Here is a 22,727-nt window from a genome sequence, read left to right as displayed (position 1 = left end):
AACCGGCGAGAACTACTTCCTTCAACAAACTCATTTTATAATTCTTGATAAAGATCATTTTATTGTTCACTTGCAGAAGTGACTCAACTTTAAACAAAGTGCTCAAAGGACAGAAAAGCAAAAAACAATCACAATCCAGTGTGCAAATTATTACAACAACATGTCATCAACTCATTTTATCATTCTTGATAAAGAACATTTTATTGTTCTCATGGATAAGTGACTCAACTTAAAGGGTAACTAAACCCCTGGTCAGAGCCTGACTCCAGTCCACCCACTGGCAATATTTGAAAAATGTTGACAATTGGGCAGACCCCAGCGAAGGCGAAACATATAAAGGCTAGATGTGTTACGGCGGAGTTTCCATCGTCATCACCGGCGGCCATCTTGTCACAGACAAGCTGATGTAAGATGAGTGGTCAGCACGAACACAAACTCTTATCTCGTTGAAATCTTGACGGATTTACAAACGGTTTGGTTTCTTACAAACGTTATTAACGTGGCTATAATTATCTGGATGATTATTTATTTATACACTTTTTTATTCATAAGTATGCAGTGTCATAACTACATCTCTGACGTTTATAACAAACCAAACCGTTTGAAAATCGGTAGAAAATTGAGCAAGTTATGGTCATTTAAATAGTACATGTACCATTAACACAATGTTACGAGTGAGCGAGCTGCCTGTGGCAAGATGGCCGCCAGGTGCAGACGTCGACCTCCATTAGGCAGCAGCGTGGACGAGATATCTAGCCTTTATATAGATATCTATGGGGCGAAATAGATGCTAAAACACTATCCTGATCGTTTTCAAAACTCGCAATTTCAACTCCTGACTCGCTACATTGGTTTTGACGAAACAAGCTGGTTTTTGTATAAAAATATGCCGCTCGTACCAAGAGCGTGGTGAGCTGAAACCTGCGTAGTACGTCACGAAGTGGGAAAATAATTCAACTGCAGTACCCACCGTTCAACCTGAAGAGGGCAGCACTAAGACGTTTTTACACTATATATTGTAGAAATAAAACACTTTATACACAAATGTCAAATAAGTTACTCGAATCAATGACTGGTAGGCTATTAATAAAGATCCATTCTTACAGATCATTAACTAAAAAAAGTTGGTTTAGGGTTTAGTTAGGCTACTCTTTAAAACAAAGTGCTGTGAGGACAGAAAAGCAAAAAACATACAATCCAGTATGCAAATATCACAATAACATCATCACCATTGGATGGATTAAGAATCATAGACATTTTGAAAGTTTACAAGTCAATAGGCTTTCTCTATAAAATAGAGGATGATTAGTCTGTCCTACAGTTCAAAAAGCTAAATTAATGTCAGAAAAGTAGAAACTGGGCTAAATAATACATGAAAATAACTTCTGTTACAATACAAAGTATTGCATAAACGTAATATTGCACAAACTCCTACATTTCATTTAAGAGCGCCTGGGAAGATAGGGGAACCGAGAAAGAAGAGTTCAAAACATTTTTTTTGTATCAAAGAGTGATGAATAGATCGCCCTGAAGCTAAATATCACTTGTGTGGATTGCACAAGTCAGAAAATACCTGTGCGATTCCCTGAAGTATTTAATCTGAGTAAATGTTCCATAATAATCAAATAAACCACTTTGTCAATGAATATAGTACATTTTCTGCTCTCAAATCATTAAATTGTGTAATCTGAATAATATTGGTCACTAAAACACTCATACAATGAGCATGAAGAGGTATCTATCTGCTATGCGATTCCTAATCTAACCTTTCAATAAAAGTGACTATATTTAAAAGCAACTGTAAACAGCAATGGTTTATAGATCATTCAGAGTTCATCCGGTTGACTTTACAGGGAACAAACCAATGTTGGTTTTGGTTGAAGTTTATATAAATTTGATGAGGTATTCTGGATAAGCCTGGCAGTCGTGAAAAACCACAAACATGGAGGGATTTTGGACGTTATCCACCACGCTGTCATAATTGTGGTCCGGTGCGACGCGAACAGGGGGCGTCTTCATGCCCGTCTGACCCTGAGCGTAATGACCCGTAAGCACACGAGCCACGAACATGAGCTGAGTCCCGTCTGCTGCTGGAACCGCGTAGGTAGGATTGGCAGAATAGCTGGCGTTCACAGCAAAGTACGTCCCATTACCGTAGACGGTGGCTGAGAACAAATAAAAAGTCACCAGAGTGAGTTAATCGATTAGTCTTCAAAATGACAGACCGATCTCATCTATGACACGCCAATTCGTATTTCCATTTTTGGCGCGCCATCAACACGCATAATCGCTTTTCAGCGTGTTTATGAACGCCGTTGACTTAACGTTACATTACTGCATATATTAGCATTTATGACTGTTCCCTTACCATCCAACGAAAAAAAGAAGATGGCTCCCCAGATGTAGATCTACATTTTGCTTTGTTTCGCTCGGACATTTGACGGCGTGTACAGACACGCGGAATTAATGGCGTAGACATACACGCGGATAGCTCAAAATGCGTAAAGAACACGCCACTTGACTCGAAAGTGGCGTGAATGTTTACGCAAAAGTCATTATATGTTGAAAATGAACAACCAATGAGATCTAGGGGTGTGCGATATGACGATTTTTAATCGTGGACGATTAAAATGTCTCCGCGATCTGCTTTTGAAGAAATATCGTAGTATCGTGTTACAGTGCATTCTATCAGTTCAGTTCTGGCGCCTCCGTCTCTTAACTGTACAACGCGACGTATAGCCTACACATCACACGTTTATGAACAGGTACGGGACACTGGAATTCACAAAAGTTCATTATTTGCGTAAGCCTTGCCGGTTAAACATTTAATTCACGCGCTAATGCGCTGTTTTCAACGTGCGCTTTCCTGACCGCATAACCCCCGACACTCACAGGAACTAGAAGCCTGTCAAACAGCGCCTGAATACTGGACTAAGTTATCTTTCGAGTCTTATTATGCTAATACTGTTAAATACACACAACGTTTACATAAACAGGCTATGTCTAAAGTGAATGCAAACATTTGAGAGAATATCTGGTGTAATATATTAAACGCATCGCGTGCTGGTCTAAAAGCAACAGGAATAAATAGTACTGCCGCTTGTCCTTAAAGGGATAGTTCACAAAAAAAAAAAAAAATCTGTCATTATTTACTCACTTTAATATTGTTCCAAACCTGTATTAATTTCTTTCTTGTGCTGAACACAAAAGACGATTTTTTTTTAATGTGGGTAACCAAACAGTTGCTGGTATGAACCTATAAAAAAACTATAGGGGGACCACCAGCAACTGTTCGGTTACCCACATTATTCAAAATAACTTTTATTTTCAACAGAAGAAAGAAACTTATTCGGGTTTAAAACATCTTGAGAGGGTAAATTCTTTTGTTACCTAAGGCTTTCCCAGACAGCAAACTGACATTGAATCAACGTGGAAACGATGTCTCTCATGACATTGAAACAACGTTGATTTTGCTCATCGAATTAACGTTGAACCAACGACAGACGCGGCATTCTTCAAAGCTAAATGAAAATCGAAAATTGGTTTGCTTTCATAACGTTGAAACAACGCGTTGATTTCAAGTTGATTTTCCGTTAGTTTTGAAAGAATGACGCGTCTGACGTTGGTTCAACGTTAATTCGATGAGCAAAACAATGTCAGATCAACGTTGTTTCGATGTCATATTTCCACGTTGATTCAATGTCAGTTTGCTATCTGGGTTGTTTTTAACATAGGGACATTAGTTTGAAAAATATTAAAACCAACTTGAAAAAGAATCGTGATAAAAAAATCGTGATCGTGATTTTCCTAAAAAAATTGTCATATGATATTTTTGCCATATCGCCCACCCCTAATGAGATCAGTGATTTATCAGTCCATCAAATAAAATAATAATGGTAACATTCACCCAAAAATTACAATTCTGCCATGATTTGCTGTTCAATGAACAACATCCTAAGTTTTGGTTTGTTCCTCCCACAGTTCTTGCATGACTTCAGAAGACTATAAGTGATTCATATGGACTTTTTATAGGTACTTTTTGTACGAGGCTCGGCTCGTGTACCTTTCCCCAACTTTCTCTCTTTTATTGTGAGTGTATCAATAAACTCACAATAAAAGTAAATATCGGTCACAAATGAATAATAACAGGATTATTTTAATGAATTAACCTTTAAAAACAAACATTTACCGTTTTGCCCAGCAAAATTGCGATTAAAGTTCGTCTTCATGATGATTGAGGAGGACTGCTCTGATGTGCCGTGATAAAGGATCTTCTCTCCGGCTCCCACAATGCCACCGTTTCTGTTCTCCAGCTCTTTTTTACGTCCCTCATATAACCGCCGAAGGTTCATGTTCTGGATGCGCTCGATCTATTGAAACACATTTGCGCACAAATAACCATGAACAAATATATTTGATGGACTTCACATTCACATCTCTTGTACTTCATAGAAGCAAACGGTGACTATACTGCCATACAACATCAAAACAAGGAACATTATAGACAAATATATAATAATATGAATATAATAGACAATGTTTAGTCCAGTAATCTGGCTTTGCTGTAGACTAACTATAAAAAATACAGCACTTTTAATGTTTAAAATTGATTTAAGAAATTATGTAGTTCTTTAAAAGCTGTTTTTATGTCCTTCAGGATGGTTTCTGGTGTCAAACCTTGAGCACGGTTTTTCGGACGGTCTTCTTGAAGTCTGCCTTCACGGTCTGGTACTCTCTAGATCGCTGATCTAAATCGATCACCTTTAACAGGTCACTGAGACTCATGTTGTCCCATTCGATGGGCAAAGGGAAATCTGAAATCCAAAATAGCAAATGAAATGCAAAATCTAAAATGCAACTTCTGCGATAAAACTTTTAAACTCTGTGTAGGGTTCTTTGTTGTTTTTTTTTTTTTTTTTTGTTTTTTTTTAAGTGCACACATTGGGTCTCATTCATGAAACACGAGCAGAACGAATTTGTGTGTAAATCCTGTGTAAAGTGGTTCTGGCGTAAATTTTCGGATTCATTAAAATGTTCGTATTTTCCAAATGTTAGTTGGTACGCAAGAAATCTACACCCGCTCCCAGCCAAGCGCAAATGGTACGCTTAACATGTGAGCGTTTTGCTCATTAATAAGCAGTCCCTCCAGGATTTCACGATTTTTTTTTTTGTCATTTTTGCGATCAAAATGACTGATTTTGTGGTGGTAATTTCCAAAAATTTGTGAAAAAATTAGCGATTTATATATAACATTTACCATAATAGTATTCAGTCCTTCCAGAAAAACGCGGAGTTTTTTTTGTGATTGTTACGGGCAAAAATGTATTGATTACGCGGCCCATTTTCTTTAAAAATGCGATGGAATATGCAGGATATTTATGCAATTTTACGCGATGAAATTGCAGGAATTTGCAAAAATTGCAGTTTGATGAAAAAGAGAAAAAAAGGGATTCCCCCAACATCCTGTTCTCACTAGGCTAATGAAAAAGTCATTTCTCATTACTTCCTTTGATAAGCAAGCATACTACATCATAGAAAGTGCTGGGAATATTTAATTTCTCATCTTGTTTTATTTCAGACTGTAACGAGTGTAAATAAGGTGTGGCCCCTTTAAGAGCTGCGCGCTCCCTGTTGAACTCTCTGCAGTGTTATATGTGCGCCTCAAACACCCCATGTGTGCGGGTAATTTCTATTTGATGTTAATTCTTTTATCTTATGTTGTTTATTAAGTAACGATGTGACGGTAGAACGTGTGACAGACAGTTATACGAGTTCGATTTGTGAGATGTCAATCGCCTCTGTGAGTCTGTCTGGCGTCGCGTAATTGCGTCACTTCATACCGTTCCCATGGAAACAGGGGGAAATGGCTGCTCTTGTGTGAAGCAAACACAACATTTTTCAACTTTCTGCTAAGATACATGACTTTTTTTGCAACGAAAATGCGAGGATTATGAAATTATGCAAACCCCGCATATTTTGCACGGAAATCGGCAATTTATGCGGCAAAGTGCGGCGTATTTGAAAAAATGCGACCCCCGCATAAATATGCGGACTTTGGCTGATTTTGCATTGAATTCAGCGATCGCATAATCGCGTTTTTCTGGAGGGACTAAGGCTGCATTTAATTCACCTTAATCGGGGGTACATATTTAAACAGCATTTTGAAAAAATATTTTATATAGTAATTACATACGGTTTTTCTTTTTACTTTTATTATGAGAGCCAGTAATAGCAGATCTGGTGATCGATGGCGGTCCTTCTCCAGTTTGAATACGATTTTTCCGAAGTGAACTAATTCGTTTTTTGCCGTCAAGCTTAATGTCGAACCATTTTCTTCTCACTTCTGGGACTGTTCGATTGACAGATGAAACTCCATTAACTGCATCTGTAATATGCTGCCAAGCTTCCTTTTTTTAGGACCTGATACGCCACTATGTACGCTTGAAAATAAAATGTGGCGTTTTGAATGAACTTCTGATAATAAAACTTCAATTTCTGCATCCGAGAAATCTTTCTTTTTCATTCGCATTCATGTTATTATATGCCTTTTATCTAGTTGTCAGTCGGATATAATGGGCGGGATTTATGGTAATTGAGAATGAACGTGCACGCGCATCCCATTTTTAACACGCACACACATTTCACCATCACATCTGATGTTTACCAAGTATTTGTGAATCAGGAGAAGAGTTTTCGGTTACGTGCAAATCACTCTCATATTTACTCGTATATTTACGAATGTTTCATGAATGAGACCCATTGACTGCTTGCATGTTGTTATGTACTGTTGTATGCATGCTACTCTTAACTAATTGCCCCTTGTGGGATTAATAAAGTTGATAAGGAGTAAAATAGGGAGGGTTTTGATTCAGTTTGATTATTTTGAAGGATGTTTAATTTCATATTATAGATGCCAATCAGTGGTTCATATGTTCATGAAAGGTTTTTTTTACCTGAAAAGTTCTCCAGTCGTTTGAGAGACGTCACGTGTCCTGTATCACATGCTGTGGCCTCCAACTTACTCAAATCCACAGTCCATTTCACACCCTGTGCATCTATAACACCATCTTTCACATCTCCTCTCTCAAGCTTATAATTCTCCTCTGCGGGCACCTTCTGCCAAACGCCCTGTCGTCCCAGAATGCACCATGTGACTTGAGTGAAGAGGGATGCCTGTTCCTTCTCTCTTACCTAGAGTTTGAGAGGAAAAAATTGCACATTCATTTATTTGTTTATTTAATGTTGCTTATCATTTGTTCCCGTGGTTTGAAGGCTTACTATGTGACTTTTTTGATCAAAATTAAATTTATATGCATATCATGTTCAGGTGATTAGCTCAAACTAACATTAAATTATATATGCACTATATATATTGTATACAAATGATATGCATTATATACTCAGGTGATTATTTTAATGTTGTCATTCTCACCTGCCTGCGAAGTGCATCTTGTATGAGTCTAACCACCTCATTAACTCCATCCTTCAGCCCTTTCACTTCCCATCCTCCCGAGCCGCTGTGTTCCAGCTTCAGGTGCAGGGAATCGACTTTAGAGAGCAGCTGGTTCATCTCATGCTGAGTGAGACGTTCAATCTCCTCTGGGTGGAAGGAGTGTGTGGAGCACTGGCTCTCGTACGCCCGCTGAAGTTCTCTGCAGGCATCAGACACGTCATCTTCTGTGTGACCGATCACTAGAAATGCTGCTGTGTTCTCTGTGACTGGCAAAGTGCTGACTAGAGAGTTCAAATCAAGAGAGTGTAGTGAAGAAAATGATTGTGATCTGCGAGATATGGTTGATCCACTGCGCCCTCTGGAGGTTGCGTTTGTTGGTACAAGTGGTGCAGGAGCTGAAAAAGGGGAAAGTGCAATATTGTCAATAGTGATGCAGGAATGACGTTTTTTTGTTGGCAAAAACTAGGAAACAAATGAGTATTTAAGCACTCCATCGTCCAGAAGTCAATGTTTTTAATGGGTTTGTGGTGAAATGCCTGAAATAATGTCAAGCTCAAGATAATTTCCTGCTTTAATATGACATGAAACACATCAGTAAAACTCCCTTGTGAAAAAAAGATTTTATCTTATAGTCATCTGCTGACTATTTCACTTTTGTAACCTCCTTGTGTTTATAATTGTGCTATATACACTCTTAGACGAAATGGTTCTATTTAGAACCAGAAATGGTTCCATCCCCCACTTCATATATGGAACTCCAAAATGGTTCTATATAGAACCATTTTTTTTTTTTTGGTAAAAGGTTCTATTGGCCAAGTATGGAACCCCAGGGTTCTATATAGAATATATATATATTTTTAAGAGTGTATAGAACCTTTTAGGGGCTCCAAATACGTAGCGCTAATAGAACTTATATAGAACCTTTTCTTCTAAGAGTGTATAAGTGTACTATTCTAACTCAAAGTTTCAGGGAATGATTTTAAATATAGACTGAAGAGTTGTCAGAAGCTTAGTGATGCTCGTGTGACGGTGGTGAAGTGTGGTTTATGGTTTAGCAATTGTGTTTAGGCCTCAAAATCCATTAAAAGTACACTCTCAGAAAAAAAGGTACAAAAGCTGTCATTGGGGCGGCGCCTTTTCACTTTTGTACCTAAAGGGTGCATATTGGTACCTTCATGGTACATATTTGTACAATTATGGTACCAATATGCAGCCTTTAGGTACAAACGTGTACCTTTTTGAAAAGGTGCCGCCCCAGTGACAGCTTTTGTACCTTTTTTTCTGACAGTGTAGTTCATTTGTGAAGATTTTCTTGATGAATGAAACGTTTCATAGACATTTGTTGGTCGCAGAGCTTTTTTTCTAAAATAATCCAAAAGCCGATGGAAAAATCCTATTGGTTTTATGACAAGGGAACTAGGGTGATGCTAATGACGATGCTAAGTCGAACATTGTAAAAGCATTAACAAAAACACTGAATCAGATATATTTATTTACATGCATGACATGGATGTGTATTATAAAAACAGTTATTGCTTCAGCATGGCACAGATTAATCCTCACCTGTCAGCTGTGTATTACCACCAAAGATTTGCTGTGCCATCGCTTTAAACTCCAGGAAAACATTAATCTTCAGCAGAATGATCCGAATAGCTCTGAGATATTGAAGATTAGCTCCTTGAACACCATCCTTTACTCCCTCGAGAATAGACTTGGCCACCACTTTTGCATCCAAACCTCCTTGTCCTGCAATTATTTTTTTTTCCAGCAAAAAGAAAAAAGAAATACATCAACATACACCAAAACTGACTTAAAAAGACAAATGTTTTATTATTTTGCATTATAAGTAAAAATTAAAGGGATAGTTCACTTTAAAATGAATTTTTGATACCTCCCAACCCTCCAAACCTCCATTATATGACTGACAGACGAGAACAGTTTGACCTAAAAATGTCAAAATTGAAAATACTGTGGAAACAAAGACGCCTACATCTTGGATGCCCTTGAGGTAAGCTAAAACATCCCAAAAATTAATTTTAAAGTGAACTATCCCTTTAAGCTACTGACCAGCACAGATAGCAGGAATGGCCATAGACTGGTAGCGTCCGCGTTCACATTGAACCACTATTTCTTTGGCCAACGTCTTGATAACACTGGCGTCCCTCTGTCCACAAACATGCATGATTGTCTTACATGGAAATCCTCCTGGCGGGGTCGTAAATATCTGTCCAGTTGTTACCTGAGCTGAAGAACATATAAAAGGGGTAGTGTTAGATGACGTTGCTGCCTCTAACATTTCTGCAGTTAGCAGACACTTTTATGCAAAAATAAATCACACTTTGCACACCACACACCAGCCAAAACATGACAATTCACAGGTAGAGCGATTTTTTGATCATCTTTTAACAAGGCCACATATTAAGGAGTAGATTATATGGTAAGCAAACAGTCAGTTCTCATAATCAACGTGTTGAATACAGGAGAAATAGTCATTCAGATGGTAGATGTATAGTGTTATTCTTGTTCTTCTTCTTCTGCTCTTGGGTCTATGGCAGCCCACAGAACTGTTTGTGGGAAAGTTATGAAATTTGGCACACAGAGGACAGTCTGATCGGACTCAAAACATCCAACGCCACAGACTGTCCGAAGATACTGATGTTCATGCCCAATAACTTTTGAATCCTTATGCCGCCTTCACACTGGCAGTTGAAATCAGCTCCGTAATACGCAATACGTTCCCAACGGACGTCGTACTACACAGTGAAAAGCGTCGGACACGGGTAGAACAAAAAAGGCGGAGAGAGAGATTAAAGTTTGATTCTGTTTTATTAATTTTTTTTTTATCATTAAAGTTTGATTCTGTCAGTTCTGTATGATCTCTCTGATGATATGTCGGCTAAAATATGTGATATAGTGGTCAATAGTTCAATGTCTACCTTCAATTTAATTGTATTAACTGCCCTTATAAACGTTAGAAAGTCATGAAAATAAAAAATGACATGTCAACTTATCGTTATAAAATCATAATTTATTTTATTAAAAGTTAATAATTCAGGTTTGTTTATCAGTACCATAGCAACGCTCAACTTCCGCTGGAATTGTCGGATAGGATCCGTCCGTAGCTTTTCGCACGAGTTCAAATTTTTGAACGCTTTCGGATGACCAACGGACACGATTTTCTTCGCACCGCACTCGGTCGGACCCGTTTCGGACCCATTCGCATGCGGTCTGCGAATCTCCAGAGGAAATGAATGACTTCCGGTCGTTTCGCAGCCGCATCGGAGCTGATTTCAACTGCCAGTGTGAAGGCAGCGTCAGGGCTAATCCTCCTAATCCTCTTGTTCAGGGCTAAGTTATATACTGGTCAGGAGATATGGACAATGTGTATTTTTCCTTTTAACACCTGAACAGTTTGCCCAAAAACGATTAAACCGGTCTCTTTTGATGAGTCCAATGCTATCCAATTTCCCCATTTGAATTTGGTCGAAAATAGCTGTATTACATGAATACATTAGCGTATATAACGGTCTTCTTAGTGGCTATGGGCCAGTTGATTATGGATGTTGTCGATTTTGGTTTTGGACAAGGAGAGGAACAAATCACACCTAGAGGTGGGGAAGGAGATGGAGATTGTGTTCGTGGGTTTCAGAAGTTAGTTTGACTTGGGTCTTGAAGCCGATTTGGATGACAGAGGTGTAATGGGAAGGTATTCTGGTTTCTGGTCTCATTGACTTCCATAGTATATATTTTTTTCCTACAATGGAAGTCAATGGGACCAGAAACTGTCTTGTTACTGATATTCTTCTAAATATCAGAAAATCGACTGAATGGATTCGAAAACTCTGGGGGAGTTGTAAAATGAGCCTATTTCCAAAAAAAAGGTGGAGTATCCCTTTAAACATTTCCTCACATATTGCCTGCCTCTTAGTGAAATCTTTTACTTTGCACTATTTTATTTTATTGTGTTCTTCTATCTATAGCAGTGCAATACGACAACTACACTATCTTAACACTTGTCACTTTCTGTTTTATTGCACATAGAGTAATGTTTACATTTGATGTCTTTGTGGTTTTATTGTATTGTATTGTGTTGTATAGAGGTTGATCCACCAGAGTTGTACAGTAACTTTGTAACAATAAACATCTTATCTACCAAAACGTTGTACGTATCATTGTCTGCTCACACTGACCACACAACATCCATTTGGTAGCAGCACCACCTATTAGTCAAATATATATAATTTTGGTTTATTCTTTAAATATGTCCGCTAAATGTCTGAAGGTCAAAAATGTTGCCTTTTTTAACTTCTGCTCTTCTAATTGATTTTGCAAACAGGTTTGGTTAAGGGTATGTAGTTTCCCCTGCTTTTCTAGAAGCACACCATCTTATTTGGGTTAGAAATTGGCTTCCACTGTAAACTAATGTGGATAGATCAATCTACTGATACTATAAAACTCTGTGTGTAATTATCTGAAGTATTTATATCACAACTGCATTTTGTAATGCAATCAAACATGCAGTTTTTGAAAACTATTTTAATATAATAATAAATCAAGAGTTCATTTTATATTAGAAAAAAAATATATATTTTCTTACCTCCTGTCAGTTGACCCAGGACATGAGCTCCTGCTTTGGTGAGGATATCTTTACACACTCCTGTGACAGATTAGATCAAAAGTAAAAATTAAACCATTTCAACCATAAAAGTTGAAATGGTTTAATTTGATATCAAGAATGCTTTTGTTATTTATAAATCTGCTTAAATACCACTTGTCTCGAAGTCCTTAAAGTCAGTGGTGTTCACAATGGCATCAGTAGTCTCATTGGTGATGTCACCGAACACTAGATGGAGTTCAGTCCTATCTACTGGCATGATGATCTCATCAAGGTCAGAGGTCAGTGAGTGAAACAGAGCTGTGGGGAGAGCGCAAGACATGCAGATGAACTTTGTGCAGATTTGTTGCGTGAATTAATTTTTTGCTCTTATATTTTCTAATGCATTATTATTGATAAGTTGGGAGTGGGTCCAAATATCATGGATCAATGAATGCAATGCAATACATAATTCTTAAATCTCTTGCCTTGTCCAGCGTTGTCCACCATTTTTGCACTCAGATCCGCACAGACCGTCTGGAACATCTGCAAAATATTTCCAAATTAGGGTTGGGAATAACAATCTCTGCAATAAACTTAATTGCATAGAGGGCGTATAGTATGCAGACTACTTACTTCCTCAGAATGAGCGTAATTAGGCATTATGGTGATACAAATGGTTTGCAGGAAACTAGGGTATTGGGATAAAAATTCGCAGATCTCATGAGTAAGAATATTAATGGCATCTTTGACCGGTATGGACAGCACTAAGCCAGGTCCTATTATTGGCAGTGCAACCGAACCCCAAGTATTCTGCTCACATAGCTCAAAAACTCGGCCAAGTCCGCAGCGAAGCGCCTATAACAAAAGAAAATAAAAATACTAAATCTTTTCTGTAAACCTCATCCATTCCGTCAAAAAACATCTTAACCCTTTTTAATGTCGTACTTTTTCGCTGTTGTGGTTTCCTTTGGGCTCACATTCGATGAAGTAAACCTTTGAGCATCCCAGCGCTGGTGTCGCATCCACCTCCAGCACGTCTCCGTACGCAAGTGTACGCTTTCCCTTGGCTTTGTTGAAGTTAGTCTGAAGCTGCTGTCCTGCTTTTTTCAACAAGGATGATCCAATCAAGGTTGAGGTCATGTTTGTGTTTATCATTGGAGCAACAAATACATCGGCCTGTATTAATGACACAAATCATACAAAATTAGTTCATTGGTGAAAACAGTAAGTCATTATATTTGTGATAGTATGAGGGTGAGGAGAGGATGGAGGAATAAAAAAAAATTGAGTGACTTTTTTTAGAAATTTAATAAACTGTTGAGTTTTACCGTTTTTGAATCTATTCAGCCGATCTCCGGTTCTGGCGGCACCACTTTTAGCATAGCTTAGCATACATCATTGAAGTGCACAAGACCATTAGCATTTCTCAACAAAAAATGTACCAAAGTGTTTTGATATTTTTCCTATTTAAAGGGATACTCCACTTTTTTTGGAAATAGGCTCATTTTACAACTCCCCCAGAGTTAAACAGTTGAGTTTTACCGTTTTCGAATCCATTCAGCCGATTTTATGATATTTAGAAGAATATCAGTAACCAGACCGTCTCTGGTCCCATTGACTACCATAGTAGAAAAAAAAATACTCTATGGAAGTCAATGGGACCAGAAACTGTCTGTTGACTGATATTCTTCTAAATATCAGAAAATCGTCTGAATACATCTGAAAACGGTAAAACTCAACTGTTTAACTCTGGGGGAGTTGTAAAATGAGCATATTTCCCAAAGAAAAAGTGGAGTATCCCTTTAAAACTTGACTCTTCTATAGTTACATCGTGCACTAAAACAGACAGAAATTGAAAAGTTGTGATTTTCTAGGATGATATGGCTGGGAACTATACTCTCATTCCTGCGTAATAATCAAGAAACTTTACTGTCGTACCATGAGTGCAGAATTACGCGATTTTTTTTGTCTGTTACGATAGTCACTGTGTCAGATTACGCGATTTTGGCTCCTAAAATCTTGTCGTGTCGTGGACAAGACATGTCAGACTACACGTTACTTCCTGACCAGTCATCGCATGCCGCCTTTAACGGCGCGCGTGATGTCATTGAGAAGGCGAAACTCGTAGCGAGTGACTTCCTCGGCATTGCCTTTTCAGCGTGAAAAATACATGGTGTGGCATGTGAGTGTGTGAACTGGTTGAATTGCCATTGCGTGAGACTTGAGAACCCTGCTCGAAGAGGACAGAATGGCCTGTCAATCTTCCTAAGAGAACTTGAGGTAAAATATCGTTTTCTTATATATTTTTACTTCTAGTTTTAACGTTAGCACCATCGTCTCTCTTTTGTTGTGTCTTTTTTGAAAGTCGTATATGGAAAAGCTTGTGCTCCTATTGGTCAACCTCATACATGTGAGGGGAACCGTCGTGGACGACCGTTAAAAAAATTAAACATGCTAGTCTTTTTGTCGTGATCTCGTGAAGCAGGTAACGTAGGTTGTCGCCCACTATGACACACTAGCAGTGTTGTGCAAGTTACTTCCAAACTGTAATACATTAGGTATTACTCGTTACTGTTATTTAAAAGTAATTCATTACCTTACAATATTACTGTCTCAGAACTGTAATGCGTTACATTACTCATCTATTACTTTTGAGTTACTTTCACCAAAATAACTAAGTAGAACTTAACTTTGGGGCTGTAACGATATGCAATATGACACCGAAATCGCGATTCACCACACGACTCAGATCCACGAACCTACAGAATCGCGACACACCTCTTCCAACTCCAGCGTTATTCTCTTTACCGTCCAGATCCAATGCTGCCTTATCTTTAAATTAGGCTATTAGTATTATTTGAAGTTAACATTATAAAATACGTAGACCTACACCACAAAACTAGTTGAGGATAAATTATTTAAAATTGGGGAAGTCCAGCATTATGGACATGACATTTGCAGTCAAAACTTGAAATAAAAATTCTCAGAAAATACATATATTGAAACATATATAGGCTACTTCCTTAAAGGACTCCAGACATTAGACAAATATCAGTCTATGTTTTATTTTTTATATTAAGGAAAAGACACACATTCATGCGTGCCAAAAAAAAATAGGAGGCAAAATATATTTTTTGTAATTCTGTTAATTACACTGCGCAAATCGGATGAGAAGGGGTTGGCATTTTAGTTTTCGTGTTTGCATTTATGAGGAAAAAACAATGTTACAGACGCGACCGCTCTAAACTGGCACAAAAAGACTGCTTTAAAACTTTCACATAGTCTGTTGCCTTTAAGAAGTAAAATCAGACAATACACTGTAATACAACTGTAATATAAGCCTGACTGAACATGTAACGAGTAAAATATTACTGAAAATTGATTAGTAATGCCTTACACTACTGCGTTACAGCAAAAAGTAATGTTACTGTAATGTATTACTTTTGTAATGCGTTACTCCCAACACTGCACACTATTCGAGATGATACGATCGAATCTTGTGTCCCGACGCCCGTTGTCGTTTACGAATCCACCATACGTCATAAGGATCGTGCCAAAATCGTGTAATCTGAACCAGGCATTAGTGCACGATGTAACTACAGAAGAGTCATGTTTTAAATAGGAAAAATATCGAAACACTTTGGTAATTTTTTTTGGGTGAAATGCTAATGGTCTTGTGCACTTCATTGATGTATACTAAGCTATGCTAAAAGTGGTGCCGCCAGAACCGGAAAACTCAAAAACGGTAAAACTCAACAGTTTAACTCTGGGGGAGTTGTAAAATGAGCGTATTGCCAAAGAAAAAAAGTGGAGTATCCCTTTCAGGCTGAGTATTTTGAGAAGAAAAAAAATAACAATTTACCTGTTGTTGCTCAAGACTACCAACCACAACTTTAATGTCTATCTCATTGTCAAGCTCCAGAGAGTATTGGGCAGATGCAGCCGCTGGCAAGTTCTGATACACATTACCACTTTTACGCCCATCATCAATGGCCAGTATGCAAACCATATAAGAAGTTTTCACCAAATTTAAAGTCTTTATACCATCACTTTTAAAGAACGTTTTAACTCCAGGTCCTTTCATCTCAAATCGTTTAGTGACAAGAAACGAAAGAAACGACTCAAGGCTGTCCTTCAAACTCTTAACTTCGCAACGAGGTCCTGTGAGGTGGATGCATGGGGAAGGAAGCCTCGTTGGCTTTATATCCACACTGCCCTTCTTTACACCGGCCATCGACAAGATCTCAGGGAAGTGATCCACCATTTCTGGCTTGGGAAGCGGCAGGGAGTCATGATGTTTCTGATGGTTTCTTTTGTATTCCTGCACAATGTCCTTCAGCCTATTAACTTCAGTAGTGTAGCCCACCAGTTGCACTTTGGGGTCAACACTTGATTCATCCAGGTATTTGAGCTCCACTTTAACACTCTCACGATTGGCCTGCTTGACGGCTTCACTCAAATCCTCCTTCAGCTTATCAAACGCAGGTGATTTCTGAGTGTTTTCCAGACGCACAGTTTCCCAACACAGGTCTCTCTGCACGGCAACAGCCGCCTCCTCTAACGCTCCGTCGGACAAACTCAACAAAAGCAGATCTGAACCTGAAGTCTCGAGCATAACCGGGCTGCAGAGTCTCTCCTGGAAGCGGGTTTGGAAGTGCTGTATACCACCGCTTGATTCCAAGAAGGTCACAAGAGGACGATGTGATGGGATCTTCTTCTCTCTGATTTCTTTTGCCAAGTTTAAAAGCTCCTTTTTGCCAGCATGGACCTCTTTTTCAGGACCCTTCAAAAGGAGAATGCCCGTTTTTTCTTGAGCGATCTGAAGTGCAGGCAAATTAGGCTTTATGAACGACTCAAACTGCTCTTTGATGAGGCTGAATTGCTTCTCAGACATAGGACACTCTTCTTGAATCTGCTGTTGGTCATGCAAGCTACTTACAAATTTTAAAATCTTCTCCACTTGTTTCTGCTCTCCAACCACGACGGCTAAACACGTCTCTTCTTCATAATAGATTTTTAAGTCCTCACCAGAGAGGCAAAGGTGTTGTTCCAGAATTTCAGATTTTTCCCTATCGACCTCAAAGTAGGTAATATAGCGTGACTTTAAATTCTCGATCGCTTGGTCGACCCCAAATTCCCATTTCTTCAGGGTCAAGTCCTCAGCTGCTGGGTCCCTCCTCACCACCAACTCTTCAGACTCAATGCGGATCTCAAAGGTGCTGTGGAGCGCTGACAGAAGTTTCTCCAAATATGAATTCGGCTTTTTACATTCGCTGAGGTAGCGTAAGAGATACAAGTCCAGTTTAAAAACCTTCTCCATACTTTTATCACTTGCACATTTCTAAAATAAAAGAAAAAACAAATGATAAAAGACATGCAGTCATTGATTGTATAAAATGCAAGGCAATTCAAGGCAAGCAAGTGATGTGAAGTGATACTTCCGATTAGTGATGAGAAGACGGATTCATTTCCGCAAACTGGTTCTTTGGGGCAGTTAATTTCGACGAATCAGCTAAAAACGGTTTGTGTGCACAATCACGCAATGACATCATGTACACCATATGTCTAAAGTATAAACTAGCAGTGTTGTAGTCGAGACCACCTCACTCGAGTCCGAGTCGACACCGAGACCAGAGAGAGTCGAGTCCGAGTCGAGTAAAAGACCAGAGACGGTCGAGTCCGAGTCGAGACCAGTGAGGGTTGATTACCTAATTTACTTTTATTTACTTAGAGAAATCCTTTTTTTTTTTACTGAATTTACTTAGAGTTTAAAAAATATGATCAGTTTAGGGTAAAAAGGCCACATAGTAGGTGGTGTTAAAAGTAATTTTATTACAATTTGTCATGCGCAGTTGCGCACTAGAAAATCACCAATCACTGGGCGTGTCAATCAATTTAAAGAAATATTTTATTAACATACATTAATAATCATGAAAAATATTTTTAATTGAACTCGAGTGGACTCGGGAATAAGTCCGATATGGTCTTTTAAAATATGGTCTATATGGTCATTAAAATATGGTCTCGAGACCGAGTCCGAGACGAGTCCGAGTCTCGAGTACTACAACACTGTAAACTAGTCTTAAATCAACTCAACTTTTTACATATACCATGAGAAACCATAAAAAGTCAACTGGTTCACGCATGTTCGCATCAGTAGATCATCGGTTCTCCACAGACATGTGCGAGTCCAAACTGTTTCCTCAGTTCAGTGTACTTAACAACTGTGGTACCCATTAAGTTTTGTTTTGACTAAGTGTATGACTCAAGAAATACTATCACCAGTTCAGTTTTATAATTCCAATATATTTTATTTGTTTATACTTTATGCTTTTAAACTAGGGCTGTCAAACGATTAATTGCGATTAATCGCATCCAAAATAAAAGTTTGTGTTTACGTAACATATGTGGGTGCACTGTGTATAATTATTTTATATACACATGCTTGTATATATTTAAGAAATATTTTCATGTATATAGACTTATGTTATATATAAATATAAATATTTTATGTATTAATAATATTTTTTTTTCTTAAATATACATGCATGTGTGTGTATTTATATATATATACAAACTGCTGGCCCTAAACTGTGGAGTGATCTCCCTCTTTCTATTCGATTCACCAAATCCATATGATGTTCAAAGCTATGGTAAAACAACTTCTAAACTCTAATGGAGAATTTTCTTAATTGGGGTATTGTCTACGTGTGTTTATGTGATGTGGTCATGTTTTATCATTGCTATTTTTGTGTGTTTTTGGTTTTTTATTGTGAAGCACTTTGGGCAACATGAGGTGTATTAAACTGGAAATTTCAAATGGATCCAACCCGTTAAAAGTGCCGTTTTATCCACATACCGGTCCCTGGTTTCCCTATTAAACGTATCCCGGTAAATTCCGCATCCTTTTAGGGATTAACATCTTTTTTTTTTTTCTTTCTCCCAACTCAGCTGCTTCTCCTCATTCGATTTGCTGGTATGTTTACATTTGCGAAGCCTCCAACATGGCCGCCACGTCCCAGAATGCAACGCGGCGCCCAAGCCCTATTGGATACCCAAATGCTGGTCAAAGATTTAAATACTTGTTGAATTCAAATTGTACGCGTACTTTGTAATTAATGGGATTTTTTAAAGTAGCGAAGTACATTACTTAACTTAATTTGGAAAATTACAGACTTAAAAACATACTCATAAAAGTACAAGTACATGAAAAAAAATACTTAATTACAGTAATCTGAGTAGTTGTAATTCGCTACTTCCACCTCTGCGTGTTGGATACCCCTGCTCTAAAACAATGTGAGAATAATCATTTTGAGCTTGTAATATGTGTTGTGAACGATAGTTCATGAACTCGTTCATATTTTGGGCGAACGTGAACTGAACGTAGCCTACTGTATTACTGCCTGATGAACGTTACAGTGAACTCGTTCATTCTAGTGGCTGTGTGAACCGAGGAGGCGTCGATTAAAAGGGTTTTATGAGGTCGGTGAGGATAGGAAAATCTTACATGTCTGGGCAAACTTTGCCCGTCGATAAAATGATTGTTATCTGTGGTTGTATATGGGCTGTGGCAACAATAATAGCCAAATAATAAAAAAGAAGCTCGCAGCAACATATGGAAAAAAAACTATGAACTAGTTCATTTTTGAAATATGAACTGAACTAGTTATTTTAAAATTTGTGAACTGAACTTTGAACTAGTTCATGTAATGAACTTGATCCAACAGGTTGATAAGAAGGTTTACTTTGATATGTGCAAAGTCAGTAATTTGCCTGAGACACTATATATGTGTAGAAAGAATTATTTGTATTTCAAAAGCAGTAATTGTTTTTCTAAGTATAATAAAAGGAAATGTGCCTTTCGGGAAAAAAAAAAAACATTCAATATAATAGTGTTGTATAAAGAAAATAAAAAGCAAATATGACTATCATCACAAAGATGTGTATAAAAAAAAGACAAAGAAAGTTTGTACAATGAACTTCGACAGTCAGAGGGACAGCTCATGAAGAACCAATCATGTTCAAATTCAGAGGAACAGTTCAGAAGAAACGTTAATAATAAAGATTGAGAAGATTGGATCAGTTGTACTCCATTTTTGGAATACTTAAATACATGTTTGTTTTTTTTGTTTTTTTTTGTTATACTTGATGCGGCCCGGCCTGACCCAGACTCTATCTCCAGCGGCCCCCAGTTAATTTGAGTTTGAGACCCCTGATTTAGATAATTTTAGGCTATTATTATGAAACATAGATTCATTGGGTTATGCCGAGAATCTCCAATCCGCCTTTGATTTTCTTCAAAAAGATACTTTTTGAACTCCTCCTAGACCGCTGTATCATCTTCAATATTAACACCAAACTTTGATTGCATTAGAGATTTTTCAGCCATTTTGCTAATAAAATTATCTTAATATGTCTTTAATTGCTCATTGTCGCATTTGGTCTGATGCTCCCAGCCATGTTGGCGTGACTTATCGTGTTTTAATAATTGCTGATTGTAGTTATTTTTCTAATTGAATTTATTGTATGATTTTGTCATAATATTATGCATACATAATAAGGTAAGATGTAAAATGTGGTTGAGAAAAGAAAAGCACTATAAAATTGAACAACTTATTACTATTATTAAATATAAAGATTCAAATGTCCGCAAATAAATTTAAAGAGGCAACCAAGGGCCTTTAATTTAACACTTTTATGAACTAATGAATGAAGAATATGAAAATCTTCCGCGACAGGCCTAAAACAACCCAGCAAAAAAACACACTCAGCTAAATTATTGGTTCGGCAAAATAATAGAAAATATCAAGATGTCATTTTTGGTCAATATTACACACTACTAGTCCCAGTCCAAGCGTCAAAGAGCAGGTGATTTCCTAGAACTACTCAATGAGTTTATGTTAACTATGCAAACAGGTTTGACTACATTGTATCAGGAGAAAACAATGTAGACCGGGCACATAAATCGAAGCTATCTGTTTGTTTTATGACTGTGCCACTTACCTGATTAGCTGATGCTTTGGACTGTTTGCTGCTTTCAGTAACATTGTCGCAGCGTAATGAAACACGGAGCTCCTCTCGTCCAGGTATATTGATGACATGATTCTCTCGGCCTAGCACTCTTTCCTGGGCTTTGAATACAAATGCAAGTTGATGAGTATAAAGAACTGTCATATGCAATATTATTATCACAGTGGTTTTGACAAGATTAAGTGAAATAAAGTACAGCACTGACTGTAACAATGTGCATAAAAAAACAACTCTGCAATAATAAAACATTTACTTCCTTACCTTTTTTGTTCATAAAACTTATCTTGTAGGTGTTGTCCCCCACTTTGCTGATCTCACACTGTCCTCCTCCTGATTTTCTCTTTAAGCTAAAGTATGTGCGTATTTGTCTAACATCCACATCTGAGAGATTATTTGCCTCAAAAAACACATCGTGCTGGTCGTTCTCCATCTTTAATCTGTTATCGTGTTGGACTTTGACATGAACATAGGTGTTCTTGCATGCTTTCACTTTTGCTTTGGCTCATTGGACAGGCTGTGGTTTGCCTTGCCCCTCCTCCAGTTTCCTCTTGATGCCGGTATATGTGGCACAACATTAGCCTATATATCTTATAACCATTATTTACATTTTCCCCCTTTATAATCCAATTATTGTAAATATATGTATAAAAATGGTGTTACTTGTGTTACATATATAGGATCCAGTTAACCACAGCCCAAAAAAATAAGCCAGATTGTTGTGCAACTTCTCGTTTGATTTGCATCATGTGTGTATGCTATAGTCATTCTCTCTCTTGCTATATTTACTTGCATTGGTACTTTGGATGCAAGTACAGTAATAATATGAAGATTTATGTTTTGCTTCACAAAGTGACTTTCCCAACACTGGATGTTATTTTGAATATACATAATACTGATATTTTATGATGAACAATTATTATACAGTTATATATGAAGAGTTCAGATGCAAAAGCCTCTAAATGCCATTTGAAATTTTCTTCTTTAATGATGATTGTTTATCAAACTTGTATATTTAAGTTCAGTAATTTCACTTAAATAACAATTAATAGGTAATTATCATTGCCATTTAAGTGAAATTACTGAACTTAAATATACAAGTTTGATAAACAATCATCATTAAAGAAGAAAATTTCAAATGGCATTTAGAGGCTTTTGCATCTGAACTCTTCATATTGTGTAAATATGCATTTCATCTCACTTCCAACCTCATGGAAACACACACACAAGTTAAATTCCAGTCAGGACCACTCTAGCAATAAAACATATTGACACGTAATCCAATATACAGGCAATAGGTCAAAACACAGGTAGTCCAAACAAACTAAACAGACAGGGGTCAGAGGCAAAAGAGTAAACCAAGGAACAGGCAAGAAATCCAAAAACCAAGAGACATAAAACCAGGGAATACGCTCGGAAATGCAGTGCAACAACATACAAAACTTCACAGTGAGTGACTGAGTGAACAAGGTTGAAATAGGCTGAGACTAACAGGGTAATGAGACATGTGAAGGCAGTGAGTTATGGGAAATGTAGTTTGTGAGGGAGAGATAATAGTCCATGTGGAGCGCCCTCTGGTGGCTCTCAAGGGCACTCCAGCTGGTGACCGTTACAATAATGACATGGGTAAATGATTTGTATGAGCTTAAG

General features: G+C 37.7%; 1 protein-coding gene across 1 annotated transcript; it reads right to left on the bottom strand.

The window, feature by feature from the left end:
• Positions 1-41: 41 nt before the first annotated feature.
• On the bottom strand, positions 42-21,596 carry LOC120469318 (protein mono-ADP-ribosyltransferase PARP14). Its single transcript, XM_039658236.2, has 15 exons — positions 21,342-21,596; positions 21,054-21,181; positions 15,913-17,391; positions 12,996-13,226; positions 12,684-12,905; positions 12,536-12,593; positions 12,222-12,368; positions 12,051-12,110; positions 9,521-9,697; positions 9,017-9,199; positions 7,433-7,848; positions 6,954-7,191; positions 4,678-4,814; positions 4,190-4,370; positions 42-2,165 (listed from the first exon to the last, which is right to left on the bottom strand). Exons 1-15 carry the CDS (start codon positions 21,508-21,510, stop codon positions 1,885-1,887), a joined length of 4,107 nt encoding a protein of 1,368 aa, XP_039514170.2. The 5' UTR covers positions 21,511-21,596; the 3' UTR covers positions 42-1,884.
• Positions 21,597-22,727: the final 1,131 nt, after the last annotated feature.

Source organism: Pimephales promelas, chromosome 1 (assembly GCF_988280905.1).
Source record: "Pimephales promelas chromosome 1, fPimPro1.hap1.1, whole genome shotgun sequence".
Lineage (NCBI taxonomy): Eukaryota > Metazoa > Chordata > Actinopteri > Cypriniformes > Leuciscidae > Pimephales > Pimephales promelas.
This window is presented reverse-complemented; position numbering and strand designations above follow the sequence as displayed.

Bases quoted from the DNA above. Each gene is read 5' to 3' on its own strand.
- LOC120469318 (XM_039658236.2), bottom strand. From the start codon at position 21,510: ATGGAGAACGACCAGCACGATGTGTTTTTTGAGGCAAATAATCTCTCA. The intron at 7,849-9,016 runs GTGAGGATTAAT...CCCCTTTTTCAG, and splicing joins TGGTAATACACAGCTGACAG to CTCCTGCACCACTTGTACCA. The intron at 4,815-6,953 runs GTAAAAAAAACC...TTTGGATTTCAG, and splicing joins ACGACTGGAGAACTTTTCAG to ATTTCCCTTTGCCCATCGAA.